Source organism: Micromys minutus (assembly GCF_963924665.1).
Source record: "Micromys minutus genome assembly, chromosome: 12".
In the NCBI taxonomy this organism is placed as follows: Eukaryota; Metazoa; Chordata; class Mammalia; order Rodentia; family Muridae; genus Micromys; species Micromys minutus.
In genome coordinates, this window is record NC_137981.1 from 36,357,253 (window position 1) to 36,380,999 (window position 23,747).

The 23,747-nt window shown below is 40.3% G+C and overlaps 1 protein-coding gene across 2 annotated transcripts in view; it reads right to left on the minus strand.

The window, feature by feature from the left end:
* Positions 1-807: 807 nt before the first annotated feature.
* SAMD8 (sterile alpha motif domain containing 8) overlaps positions 808-23,747 on the minus strand; it is a 40,091-nt gene continuing 17,151 nt past the window's right edge. For both annotated transcript variants that reach the window (XM_080926932.1, XM_080926933.1), the window contains exons 2-6: positions 20,915-21,507; positions 16,591-16,686; positions 13,704-13,821; positions 5,923-6,073; positions 808-5,513 (exon numbers count right to left, since the gene is read on the minus strand). In XM_080926932.1, coding sequence (XP_080783058.1) covers positions 5,209-5,513; positions 5,923-6,073; positions 13,704-13,821; positions 16,591-16,686; positions 20,915-21,507 — 1,263 coding nt within the window. In that variant the 3' untranslated portion in view covers positions 808-5,208. The remainder of the gene's footprint in view (positions 5,514-5,922; positions 6,074-13,703; positions 13,822-16,590; positions 16,687-20,914; positions 21,508-23,747) is intronic.

Below are 23,747 nucleotides of genomic sequence, written 5' to 3' on the forward strand. Positions count from 1 at the left end.
GGTCTCAAATATCCTAGGCTGGCCTTGACACCTATACCTAGCTGAGGATGACCCTGATCCTCTTACCACCACGTCTTAAGTATTGGTTTATAAGCGTGTACCTTGTATTTAAGATCTGGGGTCTCATGAAACTCTGGCTAACCTAATTTGCTATGCAGCTCTGTAGCAGAAGCAGGCCTTGAATTCTAATCTTCTTACCTCCATTTTTCAAGTGTCTGTCTGTCTTTCTTTTTGTGCTGATGATCAAACCAAGGCCTCACACATGTTACACAAGTGCTCTGCTAGCATTTCCTCTGTTCAGCTACCTACTGTATAACAATTACCTGAGTTAGTACGCGCTACACATTTCATCCTGTAGCTTTAAAGTTGCTATGCAGCAGTAAATGCATAGCAGCTATCTGTAGGTAAATACACAATAGGTAAATGCACAGGCTACCACAAACCTGACAACCCAAATTCAATCCCTGAGATACAATAGTGACCCTGCTTCTCCGAGTTGTCTACTGACCTCCATATGTGTACTGTGAAATACAATTTAAATGTTTTCCTTCCTTCCTTCCCTCCCTCCTTCCTTCCTAAAGTTGCAGTGTTTAACCATTTGGGAAACCCCCCCACCCAAATCCACTGAACCTGACAGTCTTAACACTCAGGGGGCTGATACAAGACAGCAAGTCAAAACCAGGACGTATACAGAAGTTTGAGACCAGACCACACTGCAAAGCAAGATTCTATCTGAAACAATAAAGACACACTATGTTAATAATGCAAGGATATTTAAATAAGAAGCCACATATCAACTTTCAAATGTTTTATTTTTTAGTGTTTAAAACATTTTAATACAACAAAGTTATAAAATAATATATATATTAGTTAAATCTGGATTTAATTTAGAATCAGGTATTTACTTATGTACAACACTGTGCTTCAAGGTATGGCTACCACGGGAACTTTCATATCTTCAAGTAACACGAGTTTGTTTCTCTGTGGGCAGGAGACCTTTAGGTAGAATTCTCAAAACTGAACATGCCTGGTTTAGTCCAAGCAACCTGCTTCCCCCACTGAGTACCAGTTTCATTACTTTTGTTCCACATCAGAAATATTTCATTACCCTAACAACCCATGAATTCAGTGAAAAATTATTAAAATTAAACATTTTAAAGCTGTTAATAACAACAGGCTTGGTTTAGTCCTTTGGACAATCCAGTAGTTCAGATTAAAAGAGATATGAAGTAACAATAGGGAAAAGAAACAAACAATAGAACATTCCTTCTCCTGTCAAAGCACAAAGCTTCCTTATGCCAAGACGGGAAATACACAGAATAAAGAGTCCTTTGATCAACACAGAGTAGACTGTATCCTCAAAAACAACTTAGTGTAGCTGGAGAAATAGCTTAGAGTGCAGATATTTGTACTGAACTTGATACAGTCTTTCATTGTGTTAGTTATGTGAAATTAGTGCCACTGAATTTATAGGTTAACCAACACCTACTTTTACAACAATTTTAGTCATTTTTAAAGCTATTTCTAAGGAAAAAAAACAAACCAAATCCTTTCTCTTCCCATCTGGTCACTTGAAGCATCTTTGATGGTACTTTAATCCTCAGCTACAGAGATATGGGGTGACTGGGGATAGTTCACTTTTAATAAACACAAACTGTCATGTGAAACCGCCATTAAAACCGACATGCTTGTGAGTTCCAGGACAGCCAGGGCTACACAGAGAAACCCTGTCTCAAAAAAAACAAACGAACCCCCCCAAAAAAACCCAAAAACCTGACATGCTTGTTGGCCAGGGTGATTGATGCTCCCCTTTAATTCCAACAACTTGGGAAGCAGAGGCAGGAGAATGTCTGAGTTCCAGGACAGCTGAAGCTACACAGAGAAACCCTGTCTCAAAAACAAAAGACTCAAAACATCAACAACAACAAACCCAGTCAAACAAAACCCCTGACACGCCTTGGTGGCTGTCACACTGTATGAAGGGAAGCAAGTAAACTATTCCTTCTTTCCTGTCTCCCAAGTCTGACAAACAGAGGGCTGACGGGTGTTGCTATGGGATTCTAGCCACAGAAGACTATCAAATAATCAAGTGTACTAAATCAGAGAGTTTAAGTCAAGAATATTGTAAACATTGTTAAGCATTTTGGATCTAGAATCTTTCAATGATAAAACTCCTTTTTACTGAACATAAAGAAAACACTTATTTGCCATGAATCTGAATTTATATGAATTAAGTTTTACAAAAAGGTGCACGTGGTGGTGCACACCTTAAATCCCAGCATGGGAGGCAAAGACAGGTGGATCCCTGGTTCCAGAAACCCTGTCTCTGGGAAAAAAAAAAAAAAAGAGAGAAAAGAAAACAAAGTAAAACCAAACAAAAGACACCCCCCCAAAAAAAACTTTTGCACAATCGTTCCTAAAAGACTATTTCCTCTCTGCTACAGAAAGATTTAGCGCCTCTGTTCCCCACTTATAAATTACAGATTTTTGGAATTCTCAATCCTAACAGGCAGATAGAACAGGGCCAATCACCACTTACAGTGTCAATGGTAGGCTCTTGGAAGTGGCTTTTCTTGGTTACAGCTTTATTTAATTGACTGGTTCTAAGATGAAGCCCACTGCTTTATAAAAGTATCTTTGGCACAGCAATTCTGGCCAGCAAGAACTGGAGGACAGCCTCATTGGGAACAGCAACACAAAGGTTTCTGCCAAAAGTATGTGGTGATGAGAGCAAGCTTACAATCCACAAAAACCTCGTTCCTTTTCTACCTGCAGCACATCCACCTTTCAGTAAAATCCTGTCTTACCCTGTAAAAGACAGAGAGCACTTGCCTAGCACACAAAGCCCTAGGGTTAGCACCACAGGAAGGGCAAGGACACTGTTTTTAGAATGTACGCAATCCACCCTTTGCAGCCCCTTCTCTTGCTTCTGCACTAAGCTGTCAAGGATAAAAACCTCACATAACTGCAGAATCAAATACAGGGTTCAAAAACCTGGAGCCTCCGAATGCAGCCACACCATGCCCCAAATGTAAACATAAATTCTGTCTTCATTATGGTTAGGCTTTAGTAGGAAAAAAGGTGTGAAGGAAACAACTGAAAGATACTGTCTCCATTTTGAGACTTGAAGAGGATTTAGCTCTGTAAACACTGTCTTACAGCAGCTACCAGATCATATATCTAGCTTACCTTTTTCCTCAAAACAAAAGGGGAGACTGCAAGACCTCTCAATTCTTGCTGCAGCTGCTGTGGGCACCCCCACCCCCACCCCAAGAGCTCGGCAAGGGCACTTATTCCCCTATTTTGCTCTGCGACGGAATCCATATGGAGGAGTGAGGCCTAGGGTTAAGATATTTACCATTAATATAGTTAGCAGTTTAAAAAATAAATGTAGACACATGTTTTTGGAACATTTTCCCCAAAGCCAACACTGTCTCTCCCCATCCCCCAGGTAAACTGGATCCTGCTGTGTGGGTGGGAGGGTAATAAGAGGGGGTGGCAGTAACATCCCTTCACCCTAAGTCAAACTACTCAAACAAGCCAGCAAACCTCCATGATTACGCAGTTTCTTTAGATGAGATATTGGCGGTTTTGATCCTGGCTTGTAACAGAACCAAAAATTTAAAATACTGCAAGTATTTTGAAGTACAAGATTTAAAAACATAATTGAATTTGAGTTGCTTTCCATCATCTCTCCGGTGAGAAATGAGTGATGTCTCCAGCATACTCAAAGCAGGGTTGTTCAGCACAGGCGGAGACCTGTCTGTCTAACACCCCTTTCTGTCTAATCACTCAGGTGCTTCTGAGAGGGACTATGGCTCCAAGTGCAAAAACGAACATTTCGCCCCACAGAGAAGGAATAAACACCGGCTGTGGTCTCCTTGTGACTGCAGTGTGCCTGTAGCTCGAGAATCCTTGTTTTAAAATGGAACGTAAAAACTATACAATTAGTATTCCAATTCTGCAACCAGGATAAGGTTAAAACTGTTATGTACAACCAATAAAAAATAAAGTGACAAATGGTACTGGAGAGAACAGTAATTACTGAAGGTAATTTTCCAATGTAAACAGCAGCTAAAGTATTTAGTTCTTAACTGCCAAATTAAGACTATAGAAAGAATGTATGTATACAATTATTTTTTAAAATAAAACATAAGAAGCTATTTTTCTGTCCAAGTGTGTCTCAGACTGTTTACTTTCAATGGTCAAAAATGAGAACTTTCAGGAAAAAAACAAAAAGAGGAAACCCCCAGAGAGTTAACACTATGCCTACAGCTTTTTTTTTTTTTTTTTTTTTTGTTTTGTTTTCTCTTCTTCCAGAAGAAAATAATTCTTTGCATGCACACTTACTCACTTGCGGACGTAAGAACTTTAACATCTGCTAAAACACTCATTTGTCTCACTGGAGTCACATTATTAAAGAAGCATTATATTGGGCTGTCATCTGTCTAACAGTTACAAGTACTTATTCCAGATACTTACGGCACTAAAACGACACCACTTACTATTAGGAACACAGCCATTTCCCCTCATGAATCTTGTTGATCACACTGAAACTTCCAAACAGATCAGGGATGGCAACTGACGCTGGCCCTGTTCTGAAATGCTGACTCTGCATTAGTGGGGAGGCCAGTGACACCCGACCAGCATGTCACCTCCAACGTTGCCTCTTGCATTCTCTCGTTTCACAAAAGCTGCTGCGTTCAATGTGTTTTTCTTTAAAATGGCTCAAAAGGTAAAATATATTTACCAATAAGACACTCACTTTGCAGACAGACACAGATTAGTTCAATGAACATGTGAGGACGGCTCACTAGGTAAGGAAAGCCAGCTTCAAAAAATACTTCTTGACTTGAGTCCTACTGGAAATCAGTAAAAATTCTTCAACCAGCCCAAGCTGACGTGCTTGAGTTCAGTAAGCAAACACTTAACATGCACAGGTAATGGCCTGACATCATGCCCACACTGGGTCTTCCTACAGTGAGGGGCAGAAACCCCCTCTTTGGCCTCTCCATTCGGACAGCTAGATTAGGAGTCTTGTGTGCTCTTTCTTGAGTTCTATAGTCATAGCCTTGCTCAGAGCGGGAAGCCTGTCAACACAGAAGCCAAAATGCAACGTATCCAGGAACCTGGGGACAAAGCAACGGTATTCATTTTCATTCCATAACGACTGTATATTTAACAACAAACTCATTACAGAGAGAGTCTTCATCCAATTAGTCTTTTCATTATTGCTGGTTTAGAAAATGGCCAACAATATTCATTAGGTACTGTGCCATTAACATTGCATTCAAAGAAAGAAAACATAGGAAACCAAATTCTCGCTCTCCTACTCTGATGATACGCTCTGGTATTAGCCAGAGTATGGTAGTACAAAAAGAGTCTTGTTGTGATATAAAAGGCAATAAACACATCAATGGAATAATGTTCATGGGCAGCCAAGATGAAGAAGATTCCAAAGAGGTTGAGAACCCAGGATAGAGTGTGCAAGAAATTCCAGCTTCTTGGTGTATCTAAGGAGAAGGACAGAAGGACCATTTAATAACACATTTCCTCCCATGCTTCTTAGCCACATGTTTCTCAGAGTAGGCTATAAGCTTCTGCTCCCCTAACCTATGCCCCACCACCTTTATTTCTACTCTGTCTCATGTAGCCCAGGCTGCCTTGACCTGGATACGCAGCTGAGGATGAACCTGAACTAGGGTTTACAGGCACATGCCCTCACACCAGGCTTTATGTGGTGCTGGGGATCAAACCTGGGGCTTCACGTGAGGCAGGCAAGCACTCCACGGCCTGAGTTACATTCCCACCCGCTGCCTACTCCTTCTAGAACTTAACATCCTCCCCAGTTTCTCCTCTTCAACAAGTTGTCTACTATGCATAGAGGCATAGTTGTCTACTATACATTAAGGACATACTTACATTCTGTGACAAAGAAATTCAGCATGGTTAGAACAACTGTGTGGCCACTGAACATGTAATCTCCACAAGTGTGGACGCCAGTCAGAGTCATACCAAAGCCGCTCCAAATGGCAAATGCCCGATGTAGTTTCTCCCACACACTTCCATATACCTGTAAAGAAAGCTATGAGTTAGTTCTTCCCCAAATCTATTTCAGGCAATTCATAAGGAATGATTCAGAAATAAGAGCATCCAGGTAAAGGCAAACAGAGTCTAACTCAGCTAATTCAAAGTGCAGTCAGAGAATGACCAAAGCTTGACTATACTTAGAAAATGCTCATTAAATGAAATATAATGAAGTTCAAACTCCATTATAGTAGTTCCTTTAAAGTAAAAGGGCCAAGGCAGGCTTATGTCATCCACTGACACTTCTGGGCAGAGGCCAGTATATCTGTCTCTGTGAGGTTGAGGCCAGTCTGTTCTACATATTGAGTTCCAGGTCAACCAGGGCTGTACAGAGAGACCTACCTCATCTCAAGATAACAAAAGCAAAAAGTAAAAAAGTTAATACCAAGAATGATGACACATGTTCAAAATCCCAACACTTCAGAGTCAGATGCCAGCCTAGGTTACATGAGATTTTATCTTAAAACAAACAAGCATCCAGGCGGTGGTGGTGTACCCCTTTAATCCAAGCACTTGAGAGGCAGAGGCAGTCAGATCTCTGAGTTCAAGGCCAACCTGGTTACAGAGCAAGTTCCAAAACAGCCACAGCTACTCAGAAAAACTCTGCCTCAAACAGTCACTGTAAAACAAGAGCATCCCCAATGTTAAGGCCTCTTTGCCTGTCTAGAAGCCATTTTGTGCTGTCACTAGGAACCTTTCTCACTCCTGAACTGACTGTATATTCTGCTAGGTTCTGTGCTTTGGTGCTCTTGGAAACAATCACAATACAGGTCAGTTAGAACTCTTTTGCTTCCTTGGTCACAATAAGCCTAGACCTGAACCAACTGCCCAGCAGCATTTCCTGCACCTATGTATGAGTGTTTATGGTTCTTTATAAGCTAAGCCTGGGACGGACACCAACATAAGAAGCCACTCGGGATAAAACTTGCACTTTGAGTAAGATGTGGAATTAATGTTAGACAAGGCCAGTCCCCTGCCACAGTGGAATACCCCAACCAATGAGGACAGGATAAATGTTCCTCAAGAAATCCCTTTTCCCTAAATCCTTACATCCCTGATGGATCAGTCTTTGGGTGTGTGTTCAATAAACCAGCCCTGTTTGACTAAGATCTGTGACTGAGTGGTTTGTGTGGTGATTCCTAGACCCAACACCCAAATTTTGTTTTATTTACTTACTTACTTTTATTCCATAATAACCAGGAAAGTAAAATAAAATAAAAAAGAAGCAAGGAAACAAACTATGCCGAAACGTCCAAGTTATCATTTAATAACTATTCTCTGTCTTCACTGCTCTCAGAAACACATACATTGGCCATGAACGCAACCAGATCTTATCCCTCCAGGTCTCCCCTACAGTTACAGGGAGCTATGTTCTGTACAATAAGTTGAAAGCAAAAATGTGAAAGATCTATAGGACGGCTACAGACATGTAAAGGAGCTCTTTTCTACCACCCCATCTGCCTTCTACCCACAACCAGGCCTTGAGATGTGAATCTCAGGTAGGATAGTGTAAGACAAAGGGTTATAGATGGTTGATAAATCATCACACCAGAACACTGTGTGGTGGTGGTAGGGTTAAGAAGGAAAGATATTTTGAGACAGGGTTTCTCTGTGTAGCTCTGGCTGTCCTGGAACTTGCTCTGTAGACCAGGCTGACCTCAAACTTAAGAGATCTGTCTGCCTCTGCTTCTGACTTCTGGGGTTAAAGGGGTGTGCACCACTACCAGGCTGGATAATATCTTAATTATGAACAGGCAGCAAACAAGTAATGTCCGTCCCAAATAATTTCCACCCAGAAACAAGTTTTTCCATCTTTTCCCATTCTGTATTTCTCATACATCCTTCTAGAAACAGAACTGAAACAGAAGAATGAAAACTGTCTAGACATGATATGCAAATTAGCTTTGTGTTGCTAAGTTTTAAAAATAGACATGTTCTTGCTTCTGTCTTGGGTCCATAATTTTAAGTCATTAATTTATCACAATGAAATGCCTCTGGTTGGTCTTACTATAAGGAATTTGACATCTGGCTGCTATCCCATAATGCTCTACTTTCTTATGATTGCTATAAATAATGTAGGTCAATAGGCAGGCTACATTATACTTTAAAATAATTAGCAGCATTTAGGGCAGATCTGGATGGAAATATCCATACATTAACTAATTAATAAAAAAAAAAAAAAGCCACTGGAGACAAGAAGAGAGCTGTCTACACCAGAGAGTAACATCTAATTTGTTCTTGTACCACAAAAAAAGGTTCTCTGCACAAAGACCTAGCCTTCTCTTAAGTGGCTGTTCTGATAATCCTCTTGAGGTTCATCAGGAAATTCTTATCCATATGACACACTTCACAGGAAAGCAAAATGTTCTATCTCAAACATATTCCTTTCAGATCTGTTTATTCATACAACTTCACTAGGTAATAGGTTTAAAAACCTCTCCTTGAATAAGAAGAATCCATCTATATCAGTCAATTAAGTGACAGATGCAAACACAGAAGTGTAGAGATCTCCAGATCTCCCTAAGAAAGACTTTTTGCAGGAAGCAGAGATTGTGGGTCGGTCACCTTTTAGCCAGACAGCGATGGCACAGGTGTCCACATGCTGCTACCTGGGAAATCTTGTCAGGACAATAAGACTGTCATTAATGACCAAGCAGTTCCTTTCCTGAGCTTGCCAAGGTTTGTATTACCCTCCACGCCTCCTAAACCTTCATGTTGCTTGTTCCTTTACATAAGGAAAGACATAAAGTTTATGTCAACATGTTGGCAGAGTCTCCTAACTTTGTACATAGCTCTGGAGTGTTATTAAATTTATATGTTCTTTCTTTTGTTAATCTACCGATACTAAATATGCCAACTTTTCAGAGGGAAAACATATTTCACTATTGTTTGTTTGTAGTTTAGTTTTAATTTCCTAATTGGTTAGCATACTATTGGGGGGAAATGTTTTTACCTTACTTTAAACCATGTACAGAAACAATTTCAAGAGACTAGAGTCATATATAAAAAAGAAGACCAAAACCCATTAGTTCGATCTTTCACTAACTAGCTGGCGATGACTCAAGACTGATACTAAGCAGTGTGGGTGAGAAAGTTAACCAGGTGGCGTGAGTGGCATGTACGAAGGATGAGGTACAGCCTATCTGCTGTCCTCCCCACATCCCAGCGAGGCAGCACCGCTACCACTGCCAGAGGATGCTCAAAGTGCTGTGACACACATGAGCACACAACTCTGGACCATGCTGTTGTTCTAAAACAGCTACAGCATTCTTGGTGAGAATCAAGGGCTCCTTAGCTGTTACAAGGGGCCCAAAGTGGAATAAAAACCTTCTCTGTACTTCTATCTCATTTACTGTGGTGAGTCACATGCCTAACTGTTCAAACACATATTAATCATGGCTTCTATTTAACAAATTTCAGCTCTTTTCGAGCTGAAATGAAGGTACAAGGAAAGATAAGGATGAAAACAGAGGAGCCTATTACCAGCTGTCCCAGTATCCCTTCCAAACCCATAGTCTTAAAGGTGCTGAAGCCTCCTAGGCAGGTGACCCCATCATGAGATCACCCTCAAGCAAGAGCAATCACGTCATGGGAACTGGTTTATCTCCTCAAGCAATAACAAGGACTGAGGTACTCGCCAACCAGACCACACTCAGACCAAGGCAGCCTTACTATGTGTACTTCTTACGACTACCTCAAATTTTCTCTATTTAACCCACAGTTCATATTGGTACACTATGACTGCTGTTGGGGGAGGGGTGTCACTCTTCCCAAAGTGGCCGAAATGACTGACTGTGTCTTGCAGCACTCTCATCCCTTTAACTGGCACACTGGGTGGGTGGCTCACCTTAGCCTGCTGGGACTGAGGGGTTGGTACTGGGCTGGAGAGGTGGCTCTGAGGTTGAGAATATATATTGCTCTTTCAGAACTCCAGCCAGTTCGATGGCTCACAGCCGAGCCTAGGAATCCAACACCCTCTGGTCTCTGTGGGTACCACATGTGTACACAGACAGAGACACATCCACATCATTTAAAAAAATTAATCTTTAAAACTTAAACCAAGCATAGCAGTGCACAGTTTTAATGCCAGCACTCAGGAGCCAGAGGCAGGAGGCTCTCTCAAGGCTGATTTACTCTAAAAACCAATGCTTCAGAACAGCCAGGGGTAGACAGAGAAACTGTCTTATAAAAGCAAAAATAAAACCAAAACAAATAACAATAAAGCCAACCTTTGATAATCATTCAAGGCTATAAATCAAAGTAAAGATCTTTTTGAAGACAAAAGCTAGCCATGAACACAGCTAAAACACCAGGTCCATCGTATGTCGGACGCCCTCGTGGTGACAGATATAAGACTGCCCTACAGTCTACCTCAAAGGGATGTACACTTACTTATACAAGTTATCAATACAACTAAATCAGATTCTAGTCATTCCTTTTTTGTTAATTTAATTTCTAAAACAAAGTCTATTTTCTCAATTGCCTAAAAGGAAATTACAGAGAGCAGTAACCAGGAATGTTTAGAGAAGCTTACAGATCTGTCTGCATACAAAGCCAAGTAAAATAGGGAAGGAATGCCACTCTGATAATGTGTTTTCAGACAGGGTCTTGCATCTCAGGCTGGGCTGGGCCTCACCATGTGCTCTGGCTGTCCTCAAACTTGTCGATCTCTTGCCACAGCCTCCTGCGTGCTGGGATTACAGGCGTGAGTTGCCATGCCCAGCTCCTGGTGACTGTTTTTCACTATTGTTTTGTTTTGTTAAGGAAATGCATGAGTGGGTCTGGCAAGATTGGCTCAGTGGGCAGAGACTCTTGTGAGCAGGCCTGATGACTGGAGTTCAACCCTTGGTTTCACACAACGGGAGCACAGAGAAATAGCTCTCAAGAGCTGTCCTCTGAATCCTATATTTTTCCTTTGGCATGTGTATGCCCACACTTGCATGTGAGTACACACATATACACTCTCTGAATTTGAAATGTTTTTGACAGATGTTTCTGAGTAATATCTGGAGACCATGAAAAGCAAATGTGGAAGATATTCATTATTGTTCTTCAGAAAAAAACAAGCTACTTTAAAAGTACAAGGTTACAATGTATACCTCTGTCCAAAATACCTGAAAACTAGCTTTTTTTCAAGTAAGCATTTTAGGACTATCTATGTATCGAAATTGGCAATGTACCTATCCTTAATAATATAATCCTATTTCCAAAATATTAAGAGATAACCAGTGCTTGCCTAGCATGTGCAAAGCCTTGGGTCAAGGTCCCTCCCCAAGATATAAGCAGAAAAGCTCAACTGTATAAGGATATTTACTATGGCATTGTTCAAAACACCTTAGAAACAACCAAATTTTACATCATCTGCAAGCTAGGGTGGGAATGAGAATGCTTACAGTGGAAAATCCCACAGCTATTAAAATGATGAACTTCTAAAACAAATGACAATAACTGTATACTCATTTCAAAAGAGTAAATAACAAGGCTAGGGAGATGGATACAGTGCTTTCAAGCAAACATGCCTTAAATTCAGAGCCCTAGAATCCATGCCGAAAAGATGAAAAGGGCTGGCCGGGTATAATAGCCCACTGGAAATTCCAGCAGCAAGAGGTGGACAGGAAATCCCCAGAGCAGCTAGCAGCCATGCTAGCAGAGCTAGTAGCTCCAGGTTCAGCCAGAGACCCTGCCTCAGTACGCACACCCCCCCACATCAGGCCTAACACAAACAAGAAGAGAAAAAAGTAACATGCTAGTACCTTAAATGTCAGCTATAGAACAACCTGTGCAATTCACCCATCATTTGAAAGGTGTCCGTCAATATCAATTTATGAAGTAATTAAAACTCTACTTAAATATGGTTTGTGTTGCTGAGTGTGGTACATAGCATCTTTAATCCTAGCAGTTGTGAGGCAGAGGCAGTGGCAGAAGAATTTCTGTGAGTACCAGGCCAGCCTGATCTACATAGTGAGTTCTAGGCTATTTAGAGCTGCATAGAGTCTGCTTCCAAGAAAGGAAAGGCTGGAGACAGGAAGGAAAGAAGAAACTTCAAACCAGATCTGTGCAACTGAACACAACTGTTAGTTTTACTTGTAGGATGGGATGAAAAGGGTTCTATGTGAGTTTTTGCTTTTTAACATACATTTATATCTAATTTGAGCTCTTACAAGAAACTTGAACAACTCCATAATAAAAAAAATTTTTTTCTGCCAAGTGGTATTGGTGCATGCCTTTGGTCCTAGCATTTGAAAAACAGAGGTAGGTAGATTTCTGAGTTTGAGGCCAGTGTGGTCTACAGATTGAGTTCTAGGACAGCTAGGAGTACACAGAGGAACCCTACCTGAAAACAAACAAACAAACAAACAAAACCGACTTTTCTATATTGAAAAACACAAAATGCCCCAATAGTTCCTAACCTTAAAAAGGCTCGGGCCTCTTCTCACTGCTCAGCCTCCTGGGCCTGAATGCCTGAGAGCTGTGCTCCCCTTCCTCTCCATCTCCGTGGGTGCTTAATCTTCTTTCCCTAACTGGCATGCCAGCTATTTCTACTATGGCAGGCAAAGGCAATGGCACCTAATGTTTGTTTTACAAACATTAAAATAACAACAGAAGTGTTAATGTAGCCACCAAGTCCTCTGCCTGCTTAAGCAGGTTAATATTTTTCTTGCCCAAATTTAACCATTTGCAACAACTGTGTATATGAAGAACAGGAGAGATCTTCAACTTTTGTTTCTGTTTCTTTCTACATAGCACTAGTTGTTCTGGAACTTAGTATGTAGATCAGGTTGGCCTCAAATTCACTGAGATTCACCTGCCTCTGCCTTCCCAAATTCGGGGATTAAAGGTATATGATACTACATCTGGCTGAGAGCCTCAACTTTTCAAATTATTTTATATATTTGTTCTTAATTAAGCAATGGGGTGGGGGTGGGTACCCCCTGCACATCAGGCAAGCACTTTACCACTGAGCTTAAATTTAAAAAGCAGACCTTACCCTAGATTGTAAAGTAAAAACAATAAAATTTACAGTCGTCTCTTTTGTTCCCTATCAGCACAATCTGCCCTGTCTAACCAGAAGAAAGGATCTATCTACTATACAACAAAACAAAATGTATAAAGCACACACCAAAACCAAAGGAAAAATTTACAGAGCACTGAACTCATTTGAACTGGAAAATGTTTAAGGAAAAGGAAGGATGAGAGCCATGAAGGGGCCACAGCATCACATGAAGAGGTAAAGAGGCCGAATGTATGGAGAACGATGTGATCACACATGAGGGTGTGACAGATAATGAAACCCATTACAGTATATAATACATGCTAAATAAATTGTAAGAAAAGATGCTGAGTGTGATGAGAAAGGAAAAATGCAGCAGAAAAAGATAGTCAAAACAATAATTTTCCATAGACCCAAAGCATGGAACTAATATCCACAGATGAAATCACAGGGAGATGAGTCTAGCTTGAGGTTACTTAACCCAGTTGTTTCTAGAAGTTTACTACCAATATTACAATACAAAAAAGGCACATTTTAACATAAAAAGCAAGATTGTCACCCTCCTGCATATATCATGTCACGAGTCCAACAAGAACAAGAGAACACAGACAAAGTGGCAGGCTACCTTCCCAGTGCACTGCAGGTGCTGTCCTGGCACGGAGAGGGAGGTCACAAACATGGTAAAGCAGCGAAGCAAGAACACAGTGCCCATCAGACTACAGAGCCTTCGCAGAAGGATTGACCTGTGAACAGAGTGACCAAAGCAGAAGTCAGAGACACTCCAAACTCTGAGGCATCAAATGCTTTTCTAGAGAGAGAGCAAGAGAAAACCACGAGTCTTTAAGGCAGAAATCTTTCCCCCAACTTATATGTTCTGTATTAAAGGGAAAACCATAGAGACAAATCTGACAGAGTTCGCCCTGGGCCAGGGCTGTGATTGGAGTTTATAATGAAAGGACAAAAGGGAGCATTAAGATGGTATTCTAAAATCTAGACTGTGTAGCTACTCAAAAGTCGTTTACTAAATGTAGACCAGTTAACTAAGGGAGAAAAATTCGTTACATTTAAATCACCCCTTTATAAAGCATTTGGAATATTTAAATGTGTATGTGGTTTTATTACTAAGCTCGTTTAATATAAATGTATCATATTTTATTCTAAGTCAGAGGAGAGGACTCTTAGAAAACCATCTGAAATGTCATCATCCAATTAGAATTCTATAACGATGGGGATGTTCTATGTACCATGTAGCCAGCTAGATACAATGTGGCTCTTGAGCACCTGAAATGACGCTCATGTAACTAAGATCTGAATTTAATATTAAATAATTACAATTACAATAGCCACATGCAAGTAGTAAAGATCCAAAAGAGCATCCTTTCAGTGTTAAAATATGGCCATACGAAAATAGAGTTTTTAAAGACAGAAGTAATACTAGGAAGCTTAGTATCAGATTATACTTTACTTAAAAAAAAATTATCAGTACTTGCTGAGATATAAAGATTACCCAGTGTAGCCACCCAGGGCTTCTGGGTCTTAGCTTGAAAAAAAAATTTTTTTTTCTTTTTTAAATAGAGTTTCTCTTTGTAACCCTGGCTGTCCTGAAACTCACTCTGTTGACCAGGCTGGCTTTGAACTCAGAGACCCACCTACCTCTACCTCCTGAGCACTGGGATTAAAGGTGTGCACCACCACTCCCACCTCTGACTTTATTCAAAAAATTTTTAAAGATTTATTTATTCATTTTATGTATGTGAGTACATATGTAAGTACACTGTCGCTGTCTTCAGACACACCAGAAGAGGGCATCAGATCCCATTACAGATGGTTGTGAGCCACCACGTGGTTGCTGGGAATTGAACTCAGGACCTCTGGAAGAACAGTCAGTGTTCTCAACCTCTGAGCCATCTCTCCAGGCCCCTCAAATTTTCTTTAAGATTTACTTTTATTGTTTTTTATTACAATGTGTAGGTATGTGTGTTTGCCTGTGGGTGTGTGCATGGAAGTCCAGGTACCTTGGGGGCCAGAGGTACAGGATCTGAGTGAATCAGCGTGGGCACTGGGAATTTAACTCTGGTGCTAGAAAGAGTATCAAGTACTTTTTACCAGTGAGTCATCTTGCTAGACTGTAGTGGGGTAAAGTCAGTCAGTTGAGATCTACTACAGGCTACAGGAGTGGCTATATGACAGTCGATCTAAGTTGTTCCTAACTTAAACTTAAGCTGTGAAATACTAAGCTCTTAAAATCCTAAGTTTTATGGTAAGTATGTCTACAATGGAAACTTTGAGTGATCACAAATGTGACATCATTTATGCTCTTGTCTTTACATGCCCTAAATCTAAACAGACTAAGTGTTTGGGGGACTGTCCCTCAAAAGTAGCACTGAACAAAAGATGGAGAGAGGGAGAGAGAGGAAGAGAGAGACAGAGAGACCTGGTCATTAAGGTTATTCATTTTTATCAAGTTCTGGAGCCTGGCATTTTCATCTAGCCTTTGACCACAACTTTTGTGCCCATGGATTTTGCCTGAATTTTTACCTAGCATCTGCCCTCAGTTTCCCTGAATTTCTTACAAGGTTAAATTTGTTTTATTTTCAGGAGAGGATAGATTCGAGCCCATAGGGTCCTATAAGGCAAAGCCAACTAGAAAGTGGTGATATACACACTCCTAAACTATTTCATTTTAAAATGAGTACCTACAGGACACAATGTACAGTGAGAAATGGGCTCATTATGGCCTCAAAACGAGACAAAAATAGCAGGCATCAACCTTTCTTTTCACCTTCAGTACTAAAATAACTGTGGCTCAGGATGTATGTGGCTATCACAGAACTTCCTGGGAAGAAGAGAGGCCCTCAAGTTGCAAGACAACACCTCATTCCTTTCCAGGGTTCTAAAAACAATGGGCAGTGGTTAACCACAGGACAGTTTTTAATGTTTCTTCATTACTAAGTCTTGTTTTCTTTCCTATTTTTTAATGTCATTAATGTATAAAGAGGCCTTCTTACCCTTATGCCTTCCTTACTGTCTTTATAATTAAAAAAAAAAAAAAAAAAACCCACAAAAACCCAAAAAACCTTCCCTTGGTTACTTGTTGCATTCTTTCCATTTAGCAACTTCTGGACTGTCTCAGATATGCAGAGCACAGAAGACAATCCTGTTTAATGGGCTCTCCCTCCTCCATTCAAACGCTTAACCAAACACTGTCCTTGGAAGTATTTCTATCTCTCTCTACAGAAGTGGCATTCCTAGCTTATTTCTGAAGAAGGACGACGAGGAGGGAAAAGGGGAGGTAGACTGAGAAGGACTGGTTGATCAAGGCTGACTATCCTTTTCCCTATAAAATACATTCACAAGATTACTAAATATATTGGTCTTACGACCTTTCTTAACTAAACCCAGTTTTTCTTTGTCACTGAACAGAAGGAAATCTTCCAGGGAAATGCAGAGTGAAGGGCCAGGCCTGACGATCCTACATGAGAGTCAGTCAGTCTTCAGGAGTCAGTGAATACCTGTGCTTGTGAAGAAGAAGAACCAGGATCCAAATGTAGCACAGAATCATGCCACACACTTCAGTCATGGAGAAGGCCCACGGGATCCTAGGAACACTGCAACAGAAAAACAGTTCTTTCTGGATCTGAACACGAACAGATGCACCCTTTCCAACACAATACTTTCTATCAGCAACCTCAGAACTGCTCTGTAGAACATTACTTAGGAGACGGTATCTGGAAAGCCTAGGGGGTAGAAAGTCTGTATCAAAAGGTATTCCACTCATCAGAACCTATTCAGTGTTGCAGATTTCCTAGAGCAGTTCTCTATAAAGAAACAACCCTTCTCCCCCACACTATCGTATTCAATTGCTTTCTTTTAAAAGACAGACTTTCTTTTAAATTATGTCTCTGTGTATCCGTGTGCTTGTGAATACAGGAGACTGAGGAATCTAGAAGAGAGTCTGTGTTCCAGCAACTGCAAGCTGCCTGGAGCGGGCACACTCTGAGTCATCCCTCCAGCCCAGCGCTCAACTTCCTAAACTGTGGGTTACAGGTCTGAATGGGTAAGGGAGCCTGCAAATAAACAACCAGGAAAGAGACAAAGAAGGAAAAACTGGCTTACAGTAAGAGGTTTCTGAACTGAGAACCAGCAGAAATCCACCCATCATCTCACACGCGATGAGTCTTAGGTGTTTCTGGCAGCGCCCACCTTGCCAACAACACTGCACTGCACAACTTTACTGCAGTCTTGGTTCTGAACATAAACATGCTCTTCCAGCTGCACACCATTGTCACATATGACACCAATGAATGCTGTCCTACCACCTCAGCTCAGACTCAGAGACTTCTAAAGATTTATAACTGTATGTTATAAGTCCGTGTCTTTACCAAGTTTCCTGCTCAGATAAAAAACAGACACATAATCACCCATTTCTCTATTTGCTACTCCTTAGCATGTAAGCAACAAGTTATCATACTCTTGGATTGTATTTTGTGATCGTAGCTGAAATAAGTTCTTATTGCCAGATAGAAGTGGCACACACTTCTTTCATCTCAGCACTTGGAAGGCACAGGTAGGTGAATCTGAGTTCAAGACCAGCCTGCTCTACAGAGTGAGTTCCGGGACGGCCAGGACTAGAGAGAGAAACTGCCTTGAAAGCAAAAAACAAACAAACAAACCCCAAACAACAATGAGAAACTGCTATTGAGTATCATTAAAAAAAAGAAAGTGGTAGCCCACTCCACCTGTAAATCTAGCACTCAAGAGAGAGAGGCAGGCGATCTTGAGTTCAAGGTAAGTGAGGTCTATAAAATGAGTTCCAGAACAGCTAGGGACACACAGAGAAAACTTTGTCTTAAAAAAACAGAAAATAATTGTTACATGAATTTTGGCTCTGGGTTAGAATAGATTTCTAACAATTTCTAAATGATCCTGAACTCACCACTTTATATTATGAATTTATGTAGGTTATTCTCAGAATTGAGGACTATAAAAAAATAAAACCAAAAACATTAACTCTGAAAAACACAGAAGATGCCCTCTTTCCTCAAGTTTCAAATACTTAGCTAAGATATAATTATGTACACTTGCCTTAATAGCAAAATTATATGTATGCCAAAAGAATTATCTAGACATATAAATTTATGCTACATTATCAGCAAATGTTTGATTTGTTAGATCCAAGAGCACGTGCCACAATACCCTTAAAATAAAAACTTTCCAAATAATCTACATAAAAGCCAGGCATGGCAGCAAATACCTTTGTTCTCAGTACTCAGGAGGCAGAGGCAGTTGATCTCTTGAGTTCGAGGCAGAGGCTAGCCTGGTCTATATAAAGAGTTCAAGGACTGGGCTAGAGAAACAACTCAAAGGTTAAGAGCACTGGCTGCTCTTCCAAAGGACCTGAGTTCAATCCCCAGCACCCACAGGGCAGCTCACAACTGTCTGTAATTCTAGTTCCAGAAGATCTGGAACCCTCACACAGACACATGAAGGCAAAACACCAATGCATATTAAAAAAAAAAAAAAAAAAAAAGGAAAAAAAAAAGAGTTCAAGGACAACTAGGGCTACATAGTGAAACTCTGCCCCACAAAATTATACTAACACACACACACTTAAATAATTTTGCAAACTTAGGACAAAAGTAAATCTACTTCCGTCTCAAACTAAACCTAATTACTGCTCCCCAGTGGCAGTTTACTCTTTCATCCCACATTAAATCTTCCAGCAACACCCCCACATACCTAACACACACACTCATCCGACACACACACACACACACACAAACGCCAACCTTCTTCCTTTGTGTCTCTCATCCACTATTAGAAAGAACAGCTGTTTTAGCTTTTTGCTCAATAATAAGCTTATATTCATACAACAAATTATAATGAAACTCCTTCTTGTAAAAATTATAATTTACTACATCTACTGAAACCTCTATTTAAACAGATTTCTGTGTCTTACTGATGCTCTCTTTTCCTGCTCCCCCTGCCTCTTCCTCCCTCTCTCCCATTATTCCTCCTGGTACAATGGTATATAATGGCATCCTTCTTCCCTTCTATTTTTATTTCTCTTCCCCCTCATAGCAACCCACACTCACGGTTATAAACCAAACCTTGTCATTATTAATATTTCCCCTCAAAACTTCAATTTCAATAATTATGGCAGGTATTTGTCATATTTTATAAATATATTTAGGAATAATATATAAAAACAGATGAAAACAAACTACAACAAACCCCAGCTCACCCCTACAATCAGCACACCATCTTAAAATACAGTTTTATCCAAACAAACTAAAGCCCTGTGATCAAGCTCCAAGTCCACCTCTTTGTAATCCTTCACCGACCCTACAGCAATTGTGTCCGATTCCTGTTCCCTCTTGTTATCACCAATTTATACGGAAAAAAATCCTGGTCCTTCTGAATAACTTACAAGATTAAGTTCTTACTACTCTTCACTCAAGTCACCCAGTTATTTATATTTAATATTTGCCATTGTGCTTCACCTCACACATTTATTCCTCCAGAGTCAGTTACAGAAACACTCCTCTAACCACACGATCTCTAACCACAGGGACGAACCTTCAGGCATCTGCTCCCCGAGACCTGCAGCACTGACTATCATCGGCTAATATGCAACCCACTGTTACACTCTTCAGTTATTCTCAACATGTCCTTTGCAACTACAGTTTCCTGATTAGGATCCAATTAACATGTCTGTCTCTTTAATTCCCTTCCTGATTCCCCCTGGGTTTTGTTTATTATGATATTTCTGGAGTATCTAGATCAGCCATCATACACAATGCTCCTTTCTGAGTGTCTATTTCCTTGTGATCAGATGCAGGTTAAAATTGTGAGGGGCGAAATTATCGTTATATGCAGTGCACACACACATTCAGTCTGCTGCACTGTGAGGGGGGATCTGACCACGCAGTTAAAGGTGGTTTTTGTCAGGTCTCAGCACCGTCTCCTCTGCAGTTAAGTAATGTGGAAACTGACCCTCCTGTCGTGTGAATATGCCGCAGTGTTCCATCAGATGGATTTTAGCATCCACTAACAGCTTGCTGGAATCAACTGCACATTCAAGGATGCAGATAGACAGTCTCATTTCTCATCCAGTATTTCTCGTCTGTTTACTACAGTCATACATTATTTTCCTTTAAAATCCATTACTGTCTCTTTTTTTAAACAGGAAGAAGAGTTTATTGAATATACAGTTAGAGATGAGCAAGCTGAGTACTAACTAGAATGCTGTTCCCTGTAACAGGCGGCCTCATTACTCTTTTTGATGTTCCCACGAGATAGCTGCAGATCCAGCTCAACATGCACTCAGCCCTGGGCTCAATCAACAGCAATGGAAAGCAAAAGGTGCTACGGCTTAGTTTTTACAGTTCACTGATGCAAAGACCTTACTGTTCTTTTTGTTTGTTATAACAATAACCTATTTTTTATTTAATATATAATTAGTTTTATTCAGTATGTAATAAAAACAGAATCAATCCCTGAAATAATTTGTACTATTGCAAATAAATTTAATTCATCAAAAATAATTAAAAAAAAAAAAAAAAAAAAAAGGAAAGGGAGCTAAGCCTATTACAAACATCCTCCTAAAATAATGTCCCTTACACATTACCCAGAATGTGAATCTGTGGTCCACCTACCTTAGTTTCCAGAGTACAGATTTAGGCCACCATACTTGGCAAAGCATGTCCTTTAATGACACCAGACAAGGCAAATGGAACACACATGCCAGCTATAATCACAATGCAATTACCCCACTTACTACCACTGTCACTCTAGAAACCTGCTATAAACTTGGCATCTAGAAACAAAACTTACCTGTCTAAGAATATATCTGGGAGTGGTGGGTAGGTCTGCATGTCAGGCACTCGCTCATGTACAATAACCATGATGAAAGACGTAAACCCAAATACTATAAAAACATATACACAACTCAGAATGGTCTTCCAGTACTCTGGGTCCAGTCTTCGAGCAGAATGTTTGTTTTTGCCATTCATGTACTGGTACTGATCAGAACTCAAGTCAGGGATGGGCCCATCACAGCTGTGCGGGGGCTCTCCATTACAGAGCCAGTCTGCACTCTGAAGAGCACTGATGAATGGTGTCATTGGACTCATAGGACTGTCACTGTTGTAGCCCATCTCCTCCAAAACATCAATATGTATTTTCTGTAATTTTCGGACCGAGAGCATCAACCGTTTAATGTCTCCTAGGACTTTGATTTCCAGAGGAGGAGAGCGGAGATCATATTCAGTCAGCGTGAGCAATGTGATTCCATCAAGCCGGTGCTTGTTGCATAAAATGTCCACATACTCAAAAAAACCTTCGTCCTTGAGCCACACAGCCACATGCTTGGTAGTCCAGCGGCGAATGCAGAGTTGACTGGGGCCTGCCATTTCTTCCTCCACTTCCTGTCAAGGGAAAACAGAAACAAGGCAAAAACATGAATGTAGTTCAACGTCTTCATTAAAGACCAAATGCACGTACACATACTAAACCCAATAAAGTATCTATACTGCCCCCACTGGGTCTCTAGTGACAAGTGATTCCAATAGAGTAGCAGCTAATAATCTATGAGGCTGACGCAGTGGCTCTGCTGTGATGGAGGCTCTTGTTGAACCCAGGGCTCATACAGGTTGGGCCAGTGATCTACCCCGAGCTACCCCAGGTTTAACACTTTACAGAAAGGTATTTTACAGATGTCAGCCGGGATCACTTCAAAAGGTTACTCCTGAGAAAAAAGACACACTGGATATGGGGGGGGGAGCAATTTTAATACTTCTATAAAATGCGATCTAGAAAAGATATGAGAAAAAATTAATTTCTGAGAATTATTTAGTCATGGAAAAATTCTTCACTTGAGGAGGAAAAGAACACAAATTATAGATAGTATAATTCCAGGAAACTTTAGATTTGAACGCCTCTATTTACTAGTTATGAGATAATTTATCTAACAGATTAAAGGTTTAAAAATAGCTGTGAGCTCAGTTCCTAATAGTCTTGTTGTTTTTCAGACAGGGTTTCTCTGTGTAGCCCAGGCTGTCCTGGAACTTGCTGTGTAGACCATGGTGCCTGCCTCTGACTCTGAAGTGTTGAGATTAAAGCATGCACAGCCACTGCTGGCTCCTACGAGGTCTTCAAAGTCCCACTGCAGAACCGAAAAGGCTTCTTAGAATCAGGGGTCAAAGTTTTAAAAGAAAGCTGTCCTGTCAGTACACTCATAAATATGAAGCAAAACTCACATTATAGCTATAAAAGACCGCTTCATACAGTTTTTAACGTACTGATGATTTTTGCTGCTTTGATCTTACTCATTTATTTATTAATTTATTTTTTTTTTAATTTTATAAGAATCTGAGCCTATTTCAATATACCAGATACACAGGAAACAGAGGCCTATATGAGAAAGAAAAAGACAACAAAAAACTACTTCTCACATGTCTACTTCTTAACTATTAAAGCCAGTGAGTTTTCTGGATTTAAAATTAACTTACTATATTTCCTTCTGAGTAATGTTTAAAAACAGGATAGGTTGTTTGTTTTTAAATACACAACGATACAGTGACTATCTAGCTTAAAAAAGAACAGTTTTAGTAAAATGTTCTGGATAGAGATGAGTTATACATTTCATTTGTGAAAGTTCATTAAACTAGAGTATTTGGGGAAAAAAGGCTTGTTTTAAAAAGTGAAACAAAACATTAGTCAGTACAAATGAGCCTCCCCCAGACAAAGGTTCTCTACAGCACCCAGGACAACATCACCTTCCTCTCTTCCCAACCAGTTGACCCTTGGATCTCCTGATTCACGTTCACTGTGGCTTTATGTCACACACTCTGGAGTAAGAAGAATGTCCTGGCTTCTTTAGGTTAAGGGAAGTAAAAGGCAGGTGATGTTAGTCTTCCCTACCCACACAGACACTTGTCTAAAGACTTGTCACCATTTAACTAGTAAGCTCACTCATACCATCAAAAATACTCAGGAAATGAGAATAGACATGATAAAACTTACCCAAAGATGAAAATATCTATCATTAAGAATTTTGTCTTAATACTGAAAAAAGCAATCCTCGTTTTTAGAAACCTTACATTATATTTCATTATCAACTCACATTTTTCTTTCCCAATCTGAGAAAATAAACATGCTACCCATCTATAGGAAGTATTTATTCTGCTGCAAAGTCACATAAAGCATAAGTAAAATTCCATTAAACTATGGTTTTGCCATGTTTGAGTTTACATTCATTGCTAGATGGTTTCATCCTTCCTGCTACATCTGTGTCTTTCTTGCTTCCAGGATGCTGACTGAATCATCAGATTTGGATACCTAACAAGATGTGTTATAAACTCAGCAGCAGTTATCAGTAGCAAACCTCATCTGCAACAAACAAACCTTCTCTGTTTTATCTCTATTCTGCTACTTTCCCCAATGGCTTACCACCAGTGGGTTCCAAGTCACTCCCATCCTTGGAGCATTGTTCTTCAGTACAGTTTCCTCTCATACTCTGAGCAAAGTAATTTGTCTTCTTTCACATTTCCCCCACACTAACTCACCAGTCCTTTCAACTTCAATCAAGCTAACTGGCTTTGATGCCCATGCTTGAGCTGTAACACAGAAGCCTTTGAGCCTGCTGTGGGAATGCCCTAAAAGCATG